The 19,372-nt window shown below is 43.4% G+C and overlaps 1 protein-coding gene across 1 annotated transcript in view; it reads right to left on the bottom strand.

The window, feature by feature from the left end:
• The window catches only part of LOC311230480 (E3 ubiquitin-protein ligase MARCHF9-like), a gene marked incomplete at both ends in the record, with an annotated part of 69,534 nt that extends 59,046 nt beyond the window's left edge, over positions 1-10,488 (bottom strand). Inside the window, one exon of the mRNA XM_084316772.1 lies at positions 10,156-10,488. Within this exon, the coding sequence (XP_084172898.1) occupies positions 10,156-10,488 (333 nt within the window). The remainder of the gene's footprint in view (positions 1-10,155) is intronic.
• Positions 10,489-19,372: the final 8,884 nt, after the last annotated feature.

Genomic DNA, 19,372 nt, shown 5'->3' with positions numbered 1-19,372 from the left:
GGACCTCCTCTTGGACGTGCACACCAGACATCACAGAGGACCTCCTCTTGGACGTGCACACCAGACATCACAGAGGACCTCCTCTTGGACGTGCACACCAGACATCACAGAGGACCTCATCTTGGACGTGCACACCAGACATCACAGAGGACCTCCTCTTGGACGTGCACACCAGACATCACAGAGGACCTCCTCTTGGACGTGCACACCACCAGACATCACAGAGGAACTCCTCTTGGACGTGCACACCACCAGACATCACAGAGGAACTCCTCTTGGACGTGCACACCACCAGACATCACAGAGGACCTTATCTTGGACGTGCACACCAGACATCACAGAGGACCTCATCTTGGATGTGCACACCAGACATCACGAGGAACTCCTCTTGGACGCGCACACCGCTGGCCAAGTGGTGAAGAAAACACAACAATGCCTCTTTCACCTCAGGCGGATGAAGACATTTGGCACGGGGCTCCAGATCCTCCAGATCCTACGGGCCTTCTAGAGGCCGCTGGTATCACCGCCTGGTGTGGAGCCTGCTCTGCTCTCAACTGCAAAGCGCTACAGAGGATCATGCTACACATTTACTACATTTGACTACATTTTTATCATGTATATTCTATTTTATTATCTATATACTATTTTATTATTCTATTTTTTTTATTCTTATTCTATTTTATTATTTGTATTTCTGCACAATCGAGGCAGGCATGGCCACCTACATTTCACTACATGTCTGGTGTATGTATGTGACAAATAAAACTCTTGAGTCTTGAATCATGCGAACAGCCCAGAATTCACTCCTCTACAACACTGTAAGAGGATAGGGATGCAACAAATAAACTTGACATTTGTCACCGCACAGATATTATGTCACCAAACAAGACGAGATGCTTTGTGTCTGGTGAACACCTGGGCCCTCATGCATCAACGTGGACTTTGAACTTGACCTACTTCCACACGTAAGCACGGAATGTAGAACTAGCGTACGCACAGGGAAGTCGGCATTCATCACACGTGCGTACGCAGGCTCTATGGTCCTCCGTGTTGATGAATACCACTTTGTTCTACCGTCAATGCTCGTGCATGATTATCCATATATGGTCATGAAAATGAGGAAACACCCCCCATGGGATGTGAAATAATGGACCGACCCGAGCGGGACTCCGAGAAACTCCACGGAGAATTCACTGCTGTCGAACCAAGAAGACACTATCGCGTATTGTGGGATAAATAAAAGGCGGATTTGTAAACGGTGATGTCAGATATCAACGGCTCCCTAAGACCATTGCTGCAATTCTGCCTGGACAGCTCAAAATACTAATAAAGACCGTTCGTTGACCACTGTTTGGCGTTGGTTGTGTGTCATTATAACCGTGCTTGTAATATGAATGCCTTTATTAGTTGTGTTCGATTGGCTATATGATTTTTAGATGCATCTATTTTGTTGTCGGCTAATAAAGACCGCGCTGGAATATGACTGCCTTTTCCCGTGTTGTTTGATTAATACCCCAGGGATTAAAGTTCTCCTCAATTTTATTCCAAATCGCGATGGATCTCCCGTCAATTTTCTACCTGCTGCATATGATTTCTAGAGGCATACTACAATCTATTTTGATGTCAGTATTGGGTAGCCTATATAAACAATATAATACGAGAGCATATACAAGAACAATGAATCTCACTGCATGTATGATAGCCTGCCTTTCAATACATGAACTTGAATCCCATCATATACATAGTCTGTCCACTATAGTGTCATTGCAATGCGTTTTCTATTCTTTCTTATACAGTAAAAAGGGGGAAGAACACTATATTAATATGACTTGTATTCTGCTTACAGCTTCGAAGTTCCACTTGTTTCGTTTAACGTAAAGCCTTTTAAATATAATCAAAACGTTCCCGTGTTTCTGCGGTCTGCGCAGAATAATAACGAGTTGAGCTTTATGATTTATGATGAATTGAAAATGGGGGACCCTGATGTAAACAAGACGAAAGTTGGTCTGCATCCCCAATCAACAATTGTATGTACTGAGCTGTACTGTACCCATTCTGCAATCTGTTAATAAACCTTTCAATCAATGAATCAATCAAGCTACGCGGAGCGCAGTCAGTCAGTAGCCTACACCCTGTATATTCCGATAACGCTATATAAACCATGCTGCATTCATTCTGAGAGAAAGACCTATTATTCCAAATGCTATTTATAGGGTTTTGACCATAATTACACTACTGTTGCTATTTTACAATGAACTAATGAACTACGGTTCGTACAGAACTTGCCAGTGTTATTATGCACAGAAGCTCATTTCCTTGTTGTAATAATATATTCTACCACTGGGCGCTAGGTACGCCAGGTCTGAAATGTGCGTAGATGTAAGCACGAAGTCAAGTTCAAGTTCAAATTGATGAATCCCACTCTTTGCTTAGAAATGATCGTACGCACAGGGTAAGCACAGATCTGTGCGTAGAACACGTTGATGCATGAGGGCCCTGGGCCCTCATGCATCAACGTGGACTTTGAACTTGACCTACTTCCACACGTAAGCACGGAATGTAGAACTAGCGTACGCACAGGGAAGTCGGCATTCATCACACGTGCGTACGCAGGCTCTATGCCCCTCCGTGTTGATGAATACCACTTTGTTCTACCGTCAATGCTCGTGCATGATTATCCATATATGGTCATGAAAATGAGGAAACACCCCCCATGGGATGTGAAATAATGGACCGACCCGAGCGGGACTCCGAGAAACTCCACGGAGAATTCACTGCTGTCGAACCAAGAAGACACTATCGCGTATTATGATTTATGGGATAAATAAAAGGCGGACTTGTAAACGGTGATGTCAGATATCAACGGCTCCCTAAAACCATTGCTGCAATTCTGCCTGGACAGCTCAAAATACTAATAAAGACCGTTCGTTGACCACTGTTTGGCGTTGGTTGTGTGTCATTATAACCGTGCTGTATGAATGCCTTTATTAGTTGTGTTCGATTGGCTATATGATTTTTAGAGGCATCTATTTTGTTGTCGGCTAATAAAGACCGCGCTGGAATATGACTGCCTTTTCCCGTGTTGTTTGATTAATACCCACGGATTAAAGTTCTCCTCAATTCTATTCCAAATCGCGATGGATCTCCTGTCAATTTTCTACCTGCTGCATATGATTTCTAGAGGCATACTACAATCTATTTTGATGTCAGTATTGGGTAGCCTATATAAACAATATAATACGATAGCATGTACAAGAACAATGAATCTCACTGCATGTTGTATCCTGCCTTTCAATACATGAACTTGAATTCCATCATGTTTGTGTGCGGGACTCAAGGCTGCTGTCACAATGGGTGGTACCGCCGTACGGTACAGTAATAATAATAACAGTCCACACAATATCACGATCCATGCCATAGCCTATGTTCTATTAGGACATGATCTGTGACGACAAATGTTCTAGAATGTTTGATTAAGATATCATACTCTGACAGCATGCCTATGAGCAACAAAAACGCGAACTTGAATCCCATCATATACATAGTCTGTCCACTATAGTGTCATTGCAATGCGTTTTCTATTCCTTCTTATACAGTAAAAAGGGGGAAGAACACTATATTCATATGACTTGTATTCTGCTTACAGCTTCGAAGTTCCACTTGTTTCGTTTAACGTAAAGCCTTTTAAATATAATCAAAACGTTCCCGTGTTTCTGCGGTCTGCGCAGAATAATAACGAGTTGAGCTTTATGATTTATGATGAATTGAAAATGGGGGACCCTGATGTAAACAAGACGAAAGTTGGTCTGCATCCCCAATTAACAATTGTATGTACTGAGCTGTACCGTACTGTACCCATTCTGCAATCTGTTAATAAACTTTTCAATCAATCAATCAATCAAGCTACGCGGAGCGCAGTCAGTCAGTAGCCTACACCCCGTATATTCCGATAACGCTATATAAACCATGCTGCATTCATTCTGAGAGAAAGATCTATTATTCCAAATGCTATTTATAGGGTTTTGACCATAATTACACTACTGTTGCTATTTTACAATGAACTATAATGAACTACGGTTCGTACAGAACGTGCCAGTGTTATTATGCACAGAAGCTCATTTCCTTGTTGTAATAATATATTCTACCACTGGGCGCTAGGTACGCCAGGTCTGACCTGTGCGTAGATGTACGCACGAAGTCAAGTTCAAGTTCAAATTGATGAATCCCACTCGTTGCTTAGAAATGATCGTACGCACAGGGTAAGCACAGATCTGTGCGTAGAACACGTTGATGCATGAGGGCCCTGTAATGTAGGTTGCCGTGACCCTGGGCTCCAGCCCTCATTCATCAATAGTGTGCGTAGAACATTTCTATTTCCACACGTAAGCACGGAATGTAGAACTAGTGTACGCACAGGGAAGTCGGGATTCATCACACGGTGCGTAAGCAGGCTCTATGCTCCTCCGTGTTGATGAATACCACTTTGTTCTACCGTCAATGCTCGTGCATGATTATCCATATATGGTCATGAAAATGAGGAAACACCCCCCATGGGATGTGAAATAATGGACTGACCCGAGCGGGACTCTGAGAAACTCCACAGAGAATTCACTGCTGTCGAACCAAGAAGACACTATCGCGTATTATGGGATAAATAAAAGGCGGATTTGTAAACGGTGATGTCAGATATCAACGGCTCCCTAAGACCATTGCTGCAATTCTGCCTGGACAGCTCAAAATACTAATAAAGACCGTTCGTTGACCACTGTTTGGCGTTGGTTGTGTGTCATCATAACCGTGCTGTAATATGAATGCCTTTATTAGTTGTGTTCGATTGGCTATATGATTTTTAGAGGCATCTATTTTGTTGTCGGCTAATAAAGACCGCGCTGGAATATGACTGCCTTTTCCCGTGTTGTTTGATTAATACACAGGGATTAAAGTTCTCCTCAATTCTATTCCAAATCGCGATGGATCTCCCGTCAATTTTCTACCTGCTGCATATGATTTCTAGAGGCATACTACAATCTATTTTGATGTCAGTATTGGGTAGCCTATATAAACAATATAATACGAGAGCATATACAAGAACAATGAATCTCACTGCATGTATGATGTAGCCGCCTTTCAATACATGAACTTGAATTCCATCATGTTTGTGTGCGGGACTCACAAGGCTGTTGTCACAATGGGTGGTACCGGTGTACAGTAATAATAACAGTCCACACAATATCACGATCCATGCCATAGCCTATGTTCTATTAGGACATGATCTGTGACGACAAATGTTCTAGAATGTTTGATTAAGATATCATACTCTGATAGCATGCCTATGAGCAACAAAAACGCGAACTTGAATCCCATCATATAGTCTGTCCACTATCTGCATGGTGTCATTGCAATGCGTTTTCTATTCTTTCTTATACAGTAAAAAGGGGGAAGAACACTATATTCATATGACTTATTCTGCTTACAGCTTCGAAATTCCACTTGTTTCGTTTAACGTAAAGCCTTTTAAATATAATCAAAACGTTCCCGTGTTTCGGCGGTCTGTGCGCAAAATAATAACGAGTTGAGCTTTATGATTTATGATGAATTGAAAATGGGGGACCCTGATGTAAACAAGACGAAAGTTGGTCTGCATCCCCAATTAACAATTGTATGTACTGAGCTGTACCGTACTGTACCCATTCTGCAATCTGTTAATAAACTTTTCAATCAATCAATCAATCAAGCTACGCGGAGCGCAGTCAGTCAGTAGCCTACACCCCGTATATTCCGATAACGCTATATAAACCATGCTGCATTCATTCTGAGAGAAAGATCTATTATTCCAAATGCTATTTATAGGGTTTTGACCATAATTACACTACTGTTGCTATTTTACAATGAACTATAATGAACTACGGTTCGTACAGAACATGCCAGTGTTATTATGCACAGAAGCTAATTTCCTTGTTGTAATAATATATTCTACCACTGGGCGCCAGGTAAGTGTGGTCTGACCTGTGCGTAGATGTAAGCACGGAGTCAAGTTCAAATCGAAATTGATGAATCCCACTCTTTGCTTAGAAATGATCGTACGCACAGGGTAAGCACAGATCTGTGCGTAGAACACGTTGATGAATGAGGGCCCAGCTGGATGCTTTCGTTCAAAGGTTTCTGCACACGTCACAATAATATGTAATCACTGGAACCCATGGAGGCAGAACCTCTAGGCTGCAATTTAAATGTATCTGATGACATTATATATTGAATAAGTGCTGTTGTGGTTCAGTATTTGTGTGTGTGCTGTGTGTTATTATCTCTGCCAGGTGGTATGCCTGGAGGAGATGATGCGCTTGGTCACGTTTGTGTGTTTGCGTGTGCATGTGTCTGTCCGCAGCCATTTGATTTGAATGAAACGTTGCACATAGGCTGACAGGAGGTCAATGACCTGAATCCTGGAATATTTTTTCAAATCGGGCAACGACAAGTACTTAATTGACGTCATTATCCATTGAAATATTACATTCAGTATAAAGTTACACGTTTTGCACACCGGAGGGCGATACTACACAGCTCTCTGGCACTTGTTTACAACATGCAACAGTGAACCTATTGTCGTTGATATACATTAAAAACATTTTTCCTCAGTGAATCTCTTAGTTACGGTACATCAATATTGTGCTATCTGAACGATCCCTGCAGTGTATTTCTGTCACACCCGTACTCACTACATATGAACTGCATTGAGCAAAGAAAATCCACTCAACTGCCTGTTGCTTGGACCTAACGTTACATCACTGGTTACGTGGGTTGCATTAGAAAAGCATACGAGCAGAGATGTTTTGCTTACTTTTGCTGGACCATGACAGCAGCAAACACTGAACGGTTTGGCAAAAAGATGGATCACAGCAAAATGCAACAGCTGCAGCAAGATCATTTTGTGCAAGCAAGGAAGCACCTCCAATATGACAATGCTCTGCTTCAACGCTCCGCACAGCGTTTTCGATGTGTTGAAGTCTCACAGTCATAACCCCACAGGTAATGTTACAGTTAGTAATATGCATTCAAATACAATTCCCCAGCAACTGTCACAACAGTCTTATGTTTGCAGGTTAAGTATTTCATGTTTGCTATTGCCTATTACTAGGCCATCTTATTAACCAGGAAATGCCTAGTTTACGCCCAGTGGCGGCCTTAGCTATGTACCTGTTTCAACTGAAACGGGCCCTGTCCTCCCAAAGGGCCCTGACTGACATGCAAGTACTGAAACACCTTAAACAATTCCCCCTGTGCTTCATGCTCTTTCAGCACCAGGGACAGCTCGTGTCAGGCCAGGAGAGCGAAAAGTACTCCAGGCCTGATGTGAGCTATCCATGGTGCTGATGGAGCGGAAGTGCAATTCATTGTGAACTACCAGTAGTTTCACACACAGTTTCAGTCATTCCCAAGCAAAATATGGCAATGCTTTTGTTGTTAATTTCATTTGAGGGAATTGTTTATGCTGTTTTATGTCAGCTGATACAGCTACAGCTATTCAATGCTATTCAACTGTGGTTGCCCAGAAGGGAGAGGTTTCTCCTCATTTCAAAGCAAAACAAATTTCAGGGAATTGTTTGGATTCTTTCTATGTCAAGCTGTCGTGCTGAAAGTGCACTTCACCAAAAATCAATGCTGATTTATTTTGCACATAATCTCACACACATCCAAAAACTCTAAACTGTTTTGCACAAATTAATTTAGTTTGACAGTTATTGGGAGTAAATGAGTTTGGCTTTGAATATGGCCACCAGTGATGTCAATTGGGAAATTGAATCCTTGTGTTGTGTAAATTACAACTCTGTGAAATTATGTAGATAGGGACTCCTACCATATAATTTCATTGAGCTGTAATTAACCCCTTAAACCCAATCTATCATAAATAGATCAATACAGTCCGTATTCATTCATGTTGCATGTCTCTTTTTCAAATGTATGCCAAGAGAATCAAAACCGCAGTCAAGGTGTATATTTTCAGCACTACGTTTGTTTACCAATGATTTTAAGTGTTATTAGCTAAATCTGAGTTTATAATAATCTCAGCGCATTGCATCAGAAACCGGATAATTTAGACACAAGGAAATTACGTCGCCATGAAATCGCTGTAGTCCTAAAAAAATAGAAGACCCGGGGCTTTCAATGGACGTCAGAATTTCATAAAACTACACTACCCAGCTCACACCAGCCACTGTCAAAGCTGGAGCCGGCTGGCGTGAACCAAAGATATTGCTGTGATTTTCGTGATTATATCTCACAGGTTGAACAAACCTGAATGTTATTGCCATAAAATACAACGTAGATTGTTTCTATACCTTTCTGGGAACGTCTACAAAATAAAGTTGTCGCAATCTGGTGAAAAATGGCGGAGCTATGGACATTATACAAAAGTAACTTTACTTACAGTAGATTTCATTCACAGTCTTTGCTGCCCTGTAACGGGTGCCTGGTGGTACAAAATCCAGATTTAACTCTGCCATTGTAAAGAGGAGATTTGGATTTATAGATGTATGACTTGGCCATAATAAGGTCATTTATAGGCCTGATATTCTATATGCATATGTAACGGAGGTACCGCAGTATATCCACAGTCACGATGGTACAAGTAGTTCAGTGGCTGTGGATGGTAAGCGGTACTGCAAGTAAACTCACTCCCCAGAGGCATCCAGACCCGGAAGCAAGAAGTGAATTCACTTCTTGGTATAGTGGTCTGTGATGCCGCCCGCAACGCGGGAGATTGGGGTTCAACTCCCACTCAGGGCGATCCCTTAACAGGGGTCGAATCGACTAATACACAACGCCGTCAAGAGTACACCGGTCACACATATTTCAAATTGCATGTGCCCGTATGGCAAAATTCAGTACTGTATCTACAAAAAACCCTTTAAATCATCTGCCCTTTATTCATTTGCTTAGAATGTTGTAGACTTGATCTCAAGAAGGTGCTGAATGAACACATCTGGTCAATGTTAGCATGGTGTTACTCACCGTCAAAGATGGAAAATAAATATAAATAATCATTTATATTCTCCTTTGGTTCATTCAATTGACTCAAGCATATAACAGACACAATAATAGTAAAATAGTATGCAGGAAACATTGATCTGGTCATTTAGCTGTGATCATGAAGATCTGATCAGAGAAAGTTGTCCTTTGTGTTCTAGTTAGTTGAGACACTGGAATGCCTGGTTGACACCTTTGTGTCTCATCGCCTCAGCTATCATTTCTGATACGCAGGCGCTGCCTGGTGGAGATTTGTACTCTACTGAGTGCACCTTTTTTTTATAATTATTTTTTTTAATCTATTTTTTCTCCCCCCTTTTTCGTATTTTTCTCCCATCCCAATTTAGTCGTTATGCCAATTCCCTTCCTGGTCGTTGCGCGCATTTCCCCCCACTTGCCGGCCTAGGGAGGGTTGAAGACTATATCACATGTCTCCTCTGATACATGTGGAGTCAGCCAGCCGCTTCTTTTCACCTGACAGCGAGGACTCTCACTGGGGGAGTGTAACGCGTGGGAGGATCACACTACCTCCCCCAGATCTTTTCCCTGCTGAACAGGCGACCCGACGACCAGTAGGAGTCGCTGTTTACAACGACCAGGATACATACCCCACCAGCTTCCCACCCGCTAACACTGCCAACTGTGTTAGTAGGGACGACCGACCAAGCCGGAGGTACCGCTGACAGCTGGATTCGATCCCAGTGTCTCTGCGGTGGTAGGCGAGCACTTAGTCCGCTGCGCTACCCAGCTGCCCCTACTGAGTGCACCTTTCAAGTGTGGGTTTATTTTGGAAACTATACTACTAGCCTACAGTGGGTAATATGTGTTGCCACTGATTAGCAGTGGATAAATTGTATTAGCCTGCTACTACTGTACAGTAAGTACTAGCTAAGTGATGATACTTTTCAAGCCAGGCCCTATGTGTTGACATGGGAGTAACTATATCTTCCAATGGAAGATTTTTTCCCCTGAAGCATGTTTTCATTGAATGCTCTTTTCTTTTCAATACCGATTATAAATCTCGTGCACTTCTGTTAACCCCTGAGCCCAGACCAAACTGAAGGGGCAGCATGGAGGGGGGGATGGGGGGGGGGGGGGGGGGGGGCGGGGGGGGGGTGGACAAAAGTTTACCTGCTCAGGCCCCTGGAAGCAGATCCGGCACTGCGGTGAGCGCATTCCACTGGTGAGACTGCTGAGCGAGATGGCATCCAGGCCCGCTTGGAGTTGGACATCTTTCTCCTCGAACGCCAGGCTACGCAGCCGGGGGTCGGTACCGTAGTACTCCTCCTCGTCGTCCTGGGTAGAGCAGTCGAACGGGGGGCATCCACAGCCCCCGATACCGAGCCCCGTCCTGCTTCTCGTGTGTCTCTCTGGGTCTGTGTCGGTCCCCCCGCTCGACCCAGACCGCATCAACACCAGCACTTTTAGCTCGTTGAAAAACATCCGTATCCGGTACTTAAACATTCTTGGCCTACACACACATATAGACGAACACTCTCAGCTGCTATGTGAAACAGAATAGCCTTTATGGATTGCTTTGTCTACATGGAGTTGGCTCCATTTGTAATGTGTTCAGGATGAGTTGTGATACCTATTCAAAGGCTATCATCATCATAATCATCATTATTATTATTATTATTATTATTATTATTATTATTATTATTATTATTATTATTATTATTATTATTATTATTATTATTATTATTATTATTATTAGTTATTATTATTAGTTTAGTTGTAGTATATCACATTGCCATCTGCAATTTGGTTCAATAGGCTGAAATAGCCCACAGCCTATGAAAACAAAACATTCTAAGCATGGCTGCTGAGCACAGATCACAGGTCAAAAAGGTACTTTATGAGGGAGAGTATATTAGCCTCTAACACCTGGAATAACCTCGGCATGTGCAGCACAATCCAATCAATGCGGAATGATGTCTCTCTTGGACAGGATCAGGCCGATATTCATTGAATAAAATCAGAGTGCTCCGACTGAATTCTTTCACATTTTTCAATCTAGTCGCTGGTAGTTGCAAGCAACTCAGATTTAGGCAAGACCTGCACAAGGTTCGGAACACAACATTGGCTATTCTTCCGCGGGCAGAGAGATAGGCAGCGAGACCGCCGTGGACGATGTGGTTTGTTTGGGGGATTATATTAATAAATAGCCTCAAATCCGACTTGTATAGGCTATTGAGTTTCTCGCATGCCTACGGGAGAATGGGGGGATGAGACGGATGGTATTTTATTTGTCCGTTCGTGGCGTGTTATCCATCAGATCACCACTGTTTCCCCATGCATGTCCCGAGCCTGTATTTTCTTATTTCTGGCAGAGAGAACGCCTACAGTAGAAACAATAAGCTCCATCGTCCCACACCTTTGCTCCCCCGCGCTGCAGGTCTGAAAGCCACTTTACAATCCAACGGGTCTGCATTTTAAAGAAAGGGTAGAGGAGACGAGAAAAATCCTCCGTAAAAAACACATCCATTTGACGGCGAATGTCCATTCTAATCTTCTTCTTTTTGCAATCATTTCGGCACAAAATAACAACCCGTCTGGAGGAGAAAGAAATAATAATCCCACGAAAAATAGGAATTAGCAAGCGATACTAGCCTGCTGCAACTATCCATCCGAAACCTTAAATAACAGGGTCTCTTGCACACAGACCGTCAATTGGATCGTCAACACATAATGTAAGGCCCACATAAATCAATAACAATAAAAATGTTATTATTTCACATGCTGCGAGGTCACCTTCCTATTAAAGCTCGAGGACGTGTAAACTTGATATCCTATAATAGGCCTAGAAAATGGCAACTGAAAACAATACGTGTTTTTATCTGTTGTGATAGTCCGCTCTTTCTCATTTTAAATGCATATCCTTCCTCTGTATCCATGGGACGGGGAAAGGGTCCATTCTCTCGGCTGCAGCGCATTGGCGGGCGTCGCTGTCCGAGGTGCTGATTTTCACGTGACGTGTAAAGACACGTGCTGGTCTTATAGGCTAATAAAAAAAAGGCACACACAGGGAAACAAAACACATCAAACGAAAGAAAGAAAGAAGTAGCTTATCATTATGTTGTCAAGTATACTGGTACCATATATACCCTGATACCTCCAGCAAAGGTAAAGGTTCTCTTTTGATTTTATGTTTGATTTGATTGTTTTATAATGGTATCATGCACCCACATATAAAAAAAAAACATGCATACAGACAAATGCAATGGTGTACAACATAAAAATCTAACTCCAGTTCACAGATAAAATGCTGCGTCTTATTCCCCATAATGCTTCACAAATATAATTTGCCACAAAGAAAGTATACCTTTCCTGAAACACAACTTGAGTCTTTCATAATCAACTATAGCTTTTGCGGAGTCAGGAACACACCGGTCTCTTCTTCACTTGCTCAATAAAGTCTTTAATTATACACAATGTTTCAGCCTCTGACCTTCAAGTCGGGCAATTAAAGACTTTATTGAGCGCAAGAGCAGTTCCTGACTCCTCAAAGAACATGGTTTACAACAGCGATGCGCCTGTCACACATGATTTACGCAGGTGTAGCTGAGGACAAGACCTGCAATCATCTAGCCAAAATAAATCATAAGACAAGGGATATTTTCTGAGAGTATATTTGTATCATATAAAGGACTCTTCATATAAAGGGGTCTCTCTCTCAAATGCACACAACAGTCGTTCCTCAACTGGGGTACCACTGAATACCCATCTCTATGGGTAATGGTAATGTAGGCTGCCTGACTGTAATTGTGCACAAATGGACATTTTATTTCTGGATAGATTTAGGCACAACACAATTCTCATTCTTAATGAGACTATACATTCTTCATTTTGGTATACAATAAGTCAGGTAAATTATTCAGGAATAACTAACAGTCTCCTCAAGAATTAGCTCTGTGACTGTAGATCATGGCACTACTGCCAGGGAATATGAATGTGATTGGCTCCACCCTATACTAAAGAATATATTGCAAATGATTTGAATTACGTTTTGGATGAAAACATCCACCATGCCATATATAGCCTATACTGTGTAGCATATAGGCATACTGTATATGCAATAGCTACAGTAGGCTATGGTGCAACAATATGCACAAATTGCTCTAAATTGGCTAAGATAAGTGGTGAGGCACCATATACAGTGTAGGTTACAGCAGCTATAACCTCACCCACCCATCCCACCCATTCTATGAGGAGCCAGGACGAGGAGCATGTTCAACCATAAACCTGTCCCCCCCCCCCCCCCCCCCCCCATCACAGACCATGCTGGCCAGTCTTTCCTGCCAGTAGCCATCAGGCTGCACAACCGTGGGCACGGACTGCTGCCAATTGCTGGAGAGCTAACGGCTGGTGAACTTGAGAACTGTTACAGTAGGACTATCTGACTCTTAATAATAAACACTGTTAGGACTATCTGACTCTTAATAATAAACACTGTTAGGACTATCTGACTCTTAATAATAAACACTGTTAGGACTATCTGACTCTTAATAATAAACACTGTTAGGACTATCTGACTCTTAATAATAAACACTGTTAGGACTATCTGACTCTTAATAATAAACACTGTTAGGACTATCTGACTCTTAATAATAAACACTGTTAGGACTGTCTGACTCTTAATAATAAACACTGTTAGGACTATCTGACTCATAATAATAAACACTGTTAGGACTATATGACTCTTAATAGTCATATTAAGCAGGCAACTCCTTGGATCTCATATTTTCCCGTAACTCCAGCATCATTAACACCACGGTAACTCCCCTACATGTATCTGACCATTCCTTCATATCCTTCTCACTAACTCTCATGCTTAACCGAAAGGTCTTCACCCCAACTCAAACCGTCTCACTCAGACGCAACCTGCCCTCCCTATCCCCCTCCACCCTCTCCTCTGACATAATATCCGCTCTACCTTTGAGTGACACCTTCTCTGCTCTCCCCCCAGATACGGCAACCTCCACCCTCCTCTCAGCCCTCTCTACCTCCTTCGACAAGCTCTGTCCCCTCGTTGAGAAACCTGCCCGCCGTTCCCCAGCCAGTCCATGGCTGACGGATGCAGTGAGAGAACAAAGACAGGTCCTGAGAGCGGCTGAGAGGAAGTATAGAAAGTCACGCCTCACTGCTGACATCGACACATATCACAACCTCTTGTTAACATTCTCCAAAACCATTACTAATGCCAAAGCTTCTTTCTTTCACCATAGGATCGAGGCCTCTGCCAAGAATCTTCGCAAACTGCATGCTACCATGTCCTCCCTCCTCACTCCCCCCCCCCCCCACCCCCTCCTCCCTCATCTTTTTCTGCCGAAGACTTTGCGATCTTCTTTGAGGAAAAAGTGGAGAACATCCGCAGCTCCTTCTCCCAACCCCCACCCATTCCAAACACTGAATCGAGAACCTCATCCTTCACTCTGTCATCTTTCTCTCCCATTACAGAAGCCGAGACCCTGACACTGGTAACGTCGAACCGTCCGACTACATGCCAGCTGGACCAGCTATCCTCCCCACTCCTCCAGACCATAGCACCGGACATCCTCCCATTCCTAACTGCAACCATCAACTCCTCACTCAACTCGGGGGTGGTCCCCTCCCCACCTCCCTAAAACAAGCCAGAGTCACGCCCCTCATAAAAAAAGAAAACCTGAACCCCACGGTCATAGGCAACTATCGTCCTGTCTCTCTTCTCTCCTTCCTTTTTAAAACACTTGAACGTGCTGTATCCAACCAACTTACTGCTTATCTCTTACAGAATGACCTCCTAGACCCCAATCAGTCTGGCTTCCGGACTGGCCACTCCACAGAAACGGCCCTCATTGCAGTCACAGAGGCACTTCACTTAGCAAAAGCGAAAGGCCTCTCCTCTGTTCTGATTCTCCTAGATCTATCTGCAGCCTTCGACACAGTCAACCATCAGATCCTCCTCGTGGCCCTAGCAGGAATGGGAGTGGCTGGATCTGCGCTGACATGGCTGACATCATACCTCAACGACCGCTCCTACCAAGTGTCATGGAGAGGGACTCTGTCGGCCACCCGCCCCCTGCGGACGGGTGTCCCCCAGGGCTCGGTCCTAGGACCCCTTCTCTTCTCCCTCTACACTAAATCACTGGGTAACATTATCACGTCTCATGGCTTCTCATATCATTGTTATGCCGATGATACTCAACTCTTCCTCTCCTTCCCTCCCTCAGATATCCACGTCTCTGAGCGGATCTCGGCCTGTCTGTCCGACATCTCCGCCTGGATGACGACCAACCACCTCAAACTGAACCTAAGCAAAACAGAATTGCTCCACCTGCCGGCCAAATCCTCCCCCCTGACGACCTCTCCATCACAGTCGAGAATGCAGCTGTGACCGCGCCCCCGACCGCCAAGAACCTTGAGCAACGTCAGAAGGATACACCCCTTCCTGACAAAAGAAGCCACCCAACTCCTCGTCCAATCAACAGTCATCTCCCGCCTTGACTACTGCAACGCACTGCTAGCTGGCCTCCCGGCCACTGCCACCAAGCCTCTTCAACTCATTCAAAACGCAGCGGCCCGCCTGATCTCAAACCTACCGAAGTCGGCCCACTTCTTAGGGACCTGCACTGGCTCCCCATTGCTGCACGTATCCGCTTCAAGGCCCTCGACCTAGCATACCGTGCAGCAAAGGGAACCGCTCCCGCCTACCTCCGGTCAATGGTCTCTAACTACACACCCTCAAGACCCCTACGCTCTGCATCTTCTGGCCGCCTCAGACCTACTCCTATCCAAGCTCCCGGAGGGTCATCAAAGAGAAGCCGCCTATTCTCAGTCCTTGCCCCACAATGGTGGAATGAACTACCCATCCCAGTTAGGACAGCCGAATCCCGTCCAATCTTTCGCCGTCGACTAAAGACTCACTTCTTCCACCATTATCTGAAATGATAAAAAAAAAAAAAAAAATCTAACCCCGACTAACCTTACTGTCATGCACTTGTCCTAATAAACTAACCTACACTGTAACACGCAACACTTTGATGAACATTGTTACTCAGCTGATAGAGTTGTACCCTTCTTGCTGTCTTGTCGTACAGAACTTGTAAGTCGCTTTGGATAAAAGCGTCAGCTAAATGACTAAATGTAAATGTAATAATAAACACTGTTAGGACTATCAGACTCTTAATAATAAACACTGTTAGGACTATCTGACTCTTAATAATAAACACTGTTAAGAGTAGGACTATATTACTCTTAATAAACACTGTTAGGACTATCTGACTCTTAATAACAAACACTGTTAGGACTATCTGACTCTTAATAATAAACACTGTTACTATCTGACTCTTAATAATAAACACTGTTAGGACTATCTGACTCTTCATAATAAACACTGTTAGGACTATCTGACTCTTAATAATAAACACTGTTAGGACTATCTGACTCTTAATAATAAACACTGTTAGGACTATCTGACTCTTAATAATGAACACTATTAGGACTATCTGACTCTTAATAATAAACACTGTTAGGACTATCTGACTCTTAATAATAAACACTATTAGGCGGCTACATGGCGTATTGGGCAAGGTGCTCGCCACGAATGACGGAGACGCTGGGCTTGCCTGTTCGAGCCCAGCGCTCCACATTTGCTTTCAGTTTAGCTTGTCGTCCGTACTAATACACATTGGCCGTATTAGGGGGTGGGAAACTGATGGCTGGGGATCGGGCGTTGTGGACAGCGACTCCTACAGGTAGAATCAGGAAGTGTCGGGGGCAGCGTGAGCCTCCCACGCGTTACTCCTCGCCACTGAGAGATCGAGCTGCGCAGGTGAAAAGATGCGACTGCTGTTACCTCAAGTACCGGAGGGGACTTGTGCTATGTATGACTTAGTCCACATTGCAGCCGGCTTGTGGGAGGCAAGAAACAGCGTTCGTGACAGGGGAGGGTTGAATTGGATGATACGAAATTGGGATGGGAGAAAATATAGAAAATGGGAGAAAAAGTGGATCAAAAAAATAAAAATAATAAACACTATTAGGACTGTCTGACTCAGTCGTAACTGCACAGTAGAGGCACAGTGGTGTAATGTAGCGGCACGGTGGTGTAGTGGTTAACACTGTCGCCTCACAGCAAGAAGTTCCAGGGTTCGATTCCCGCTTGGGTACCAGGTATCCGCGTTGCCAGGTACCCAGGTGGGGTATCTCCCAGGCCTTTCTGTGTGGAGTTTGCATATTCTCCCCGTGCTTGCAAGTATTGCATGTATACCATCATAGCAGAATAAAGCCGAAGGCCGGACCAGCACTCTCAGATTTTAAAAATTGTTTTTAATGGCAGCCTATAGTACAGACATGTTTCGGAACAGGTGTTCCATCTTCAGTGTAATAGGCTAGCAGTGATAGCTTGTAAAAATGGGAGCTATATACCATGTGGGCAGGAAGTGACATCATAGAGGTGAGCTTGGGAATGCTAGTGAACTTTGACCTCCAGAGTAAGGACTCGTTAATGTAGCATGTTGCAAACAAATTTTTACCAGAAACTTAAATAAGCCAAAAGCAAACACAAAATTCTATAAGCAAAGAACCACTACAACAGAAGGAAAACTTTTCTCAATTCATAAAATAATAATAATATACTCATGAAAATAAAAGTAATAAAAAGTCACTTTGTAGGAAGCAGGATAACAACATTTTTTCATTCATTCCCTTTGGTACAGAGCCATTAATCAAATGAATATAGTAACCTGTCTCCCCTCTGAGGGCATTGTAGACTAACAAGTCCTTTAAACAATAAGATTGCATTAGGAGAAAATAGAGAGATACGGTACACTCTTAAGCAAGGACATAGTGGTGCTAATCACTCAAATAAACACTTGAAATGTCAGTAGATGTGTATATCTCCGGGACCGATGATCCTGTCTTGCTTACTCCTCCATGGTGGCCGTCCGGAAACATCATCTACGGAGGGAGCACAGCGGATACATCTCCTTCTTAGGTCGGTCCTCTGGGCTGCCTGGTAGGCCTGCAGAAGTGCAGGAGGCACCAAGTGTGTAGATAGTCCCGTTCGTCTCCTCGTCTCCCGCATCTCTTATGCCGCTCGATGTCATGCCTGGCAAAAAGCAGGCCCCTCAGGATGATGGCATCCTGCCAATCGTTAATAAGGGTCACGCCATGGAGTAGGATGTCTCTTGACTCCATCGTTGTAGCTACGAAAGCTGATGTAAATTCACTAGGGACAGGGTGGACTGTAAACTCTGGAGCTGCAGGTCTCTAAACTACCAAGTAGCTATGTATCAAAAGTCAAGTTAGACCGCGCTCTCAGTATATGACACTGGGTGCTGAAATCCCAAACATTTAAGCAGAATAAAGCCGAAGGCCGGACCAGCACTCTCAGATTTTAAATTTTTTTTTTAATGGCAGCCTATAGTACAGACATGTTTCGGAACAGGTGTTCCATCTTCAGTGTAATAGGCTAGCCTACGGCCACCATGGAGGAGTAAGCAAGACAGGATCATCGGTCCCGGAGATATACACATCTACTGACATTTCAAGTGTTTATTTGAGTGATTAGCACCACTATGTCCTTGCTTAAGAGTGTACCGTATCTCTCTATTTTCTCCTAATGCAATCTTATTGTTTAAAGGACTTGTTAGTCTACAATGCCCTCAGAGGGGAGACAGGTTACTATATTCATTTGATTAATGGCTCTGTACCAAAGGGAATGAATGAAAAAATGTTGTTATCCTGCTTCCTACAAGTGACTTTTTATTACTTTTATTTTCATGAGTATATTATTATTATTTTATGAATTGAGAAAAGTTTTCCTTCTGTTGTAGTGGTTCTTTGCTTATAGAATTTTGTGTTTGCTTTTGGCTTATTTAAGTTTCTGGTAAAAATTTGTTTGCAACATGCTACATTAACGAGTCCTTACTCTGGAGGTCAAAGTTCACTAGCATTCCCAAGCTCACCTCTATGATGTCACTTCCTGCCCACATGGTATATAGCTCCCATTTTTACAAGCTATCACTGCTAGCCTATTACACTGAAGATGGAACACCTGTTCCGAAACATGTCTGTACTATAGGCTGCCATTAAAAACAATTTTTTTAAATCTGAGAGTGCTGGTCCGGCCTTCGGCTTTATTCTGCTTAAATGTTTGGGATTTCAGCACCCAGTGTCATATACTGAGAGCGCGGTCTAACTTGACTTTTTATGTATACCATCATCCCATATTACTACTGTCTGATTGAATCCTGCCACTCATTACTCTTCATTACTACTACTGTTATCACTATTATCATTATTACTTTGCACTTTGTTCTATGTTCTATTATTATTACTACCTATCCTACCTGTACCCCCCCCC

This window comes from Notolepis coatsorum, assembly GCF_963971535.1.
Source record: "Notolepis coatsorum genome assembly, chromosome: 6".
Classification (NCBI taxonomy): domain Eukaryota; kingdom Metazoa; phylum Chordata; class Actinopteri; order Aulopiformes; family Paralepididae; genus Notolepis; species Notolepis coatsorum.
This window is presented reverse-complemented; position numbering and strand designations above follow the sequence as displayed.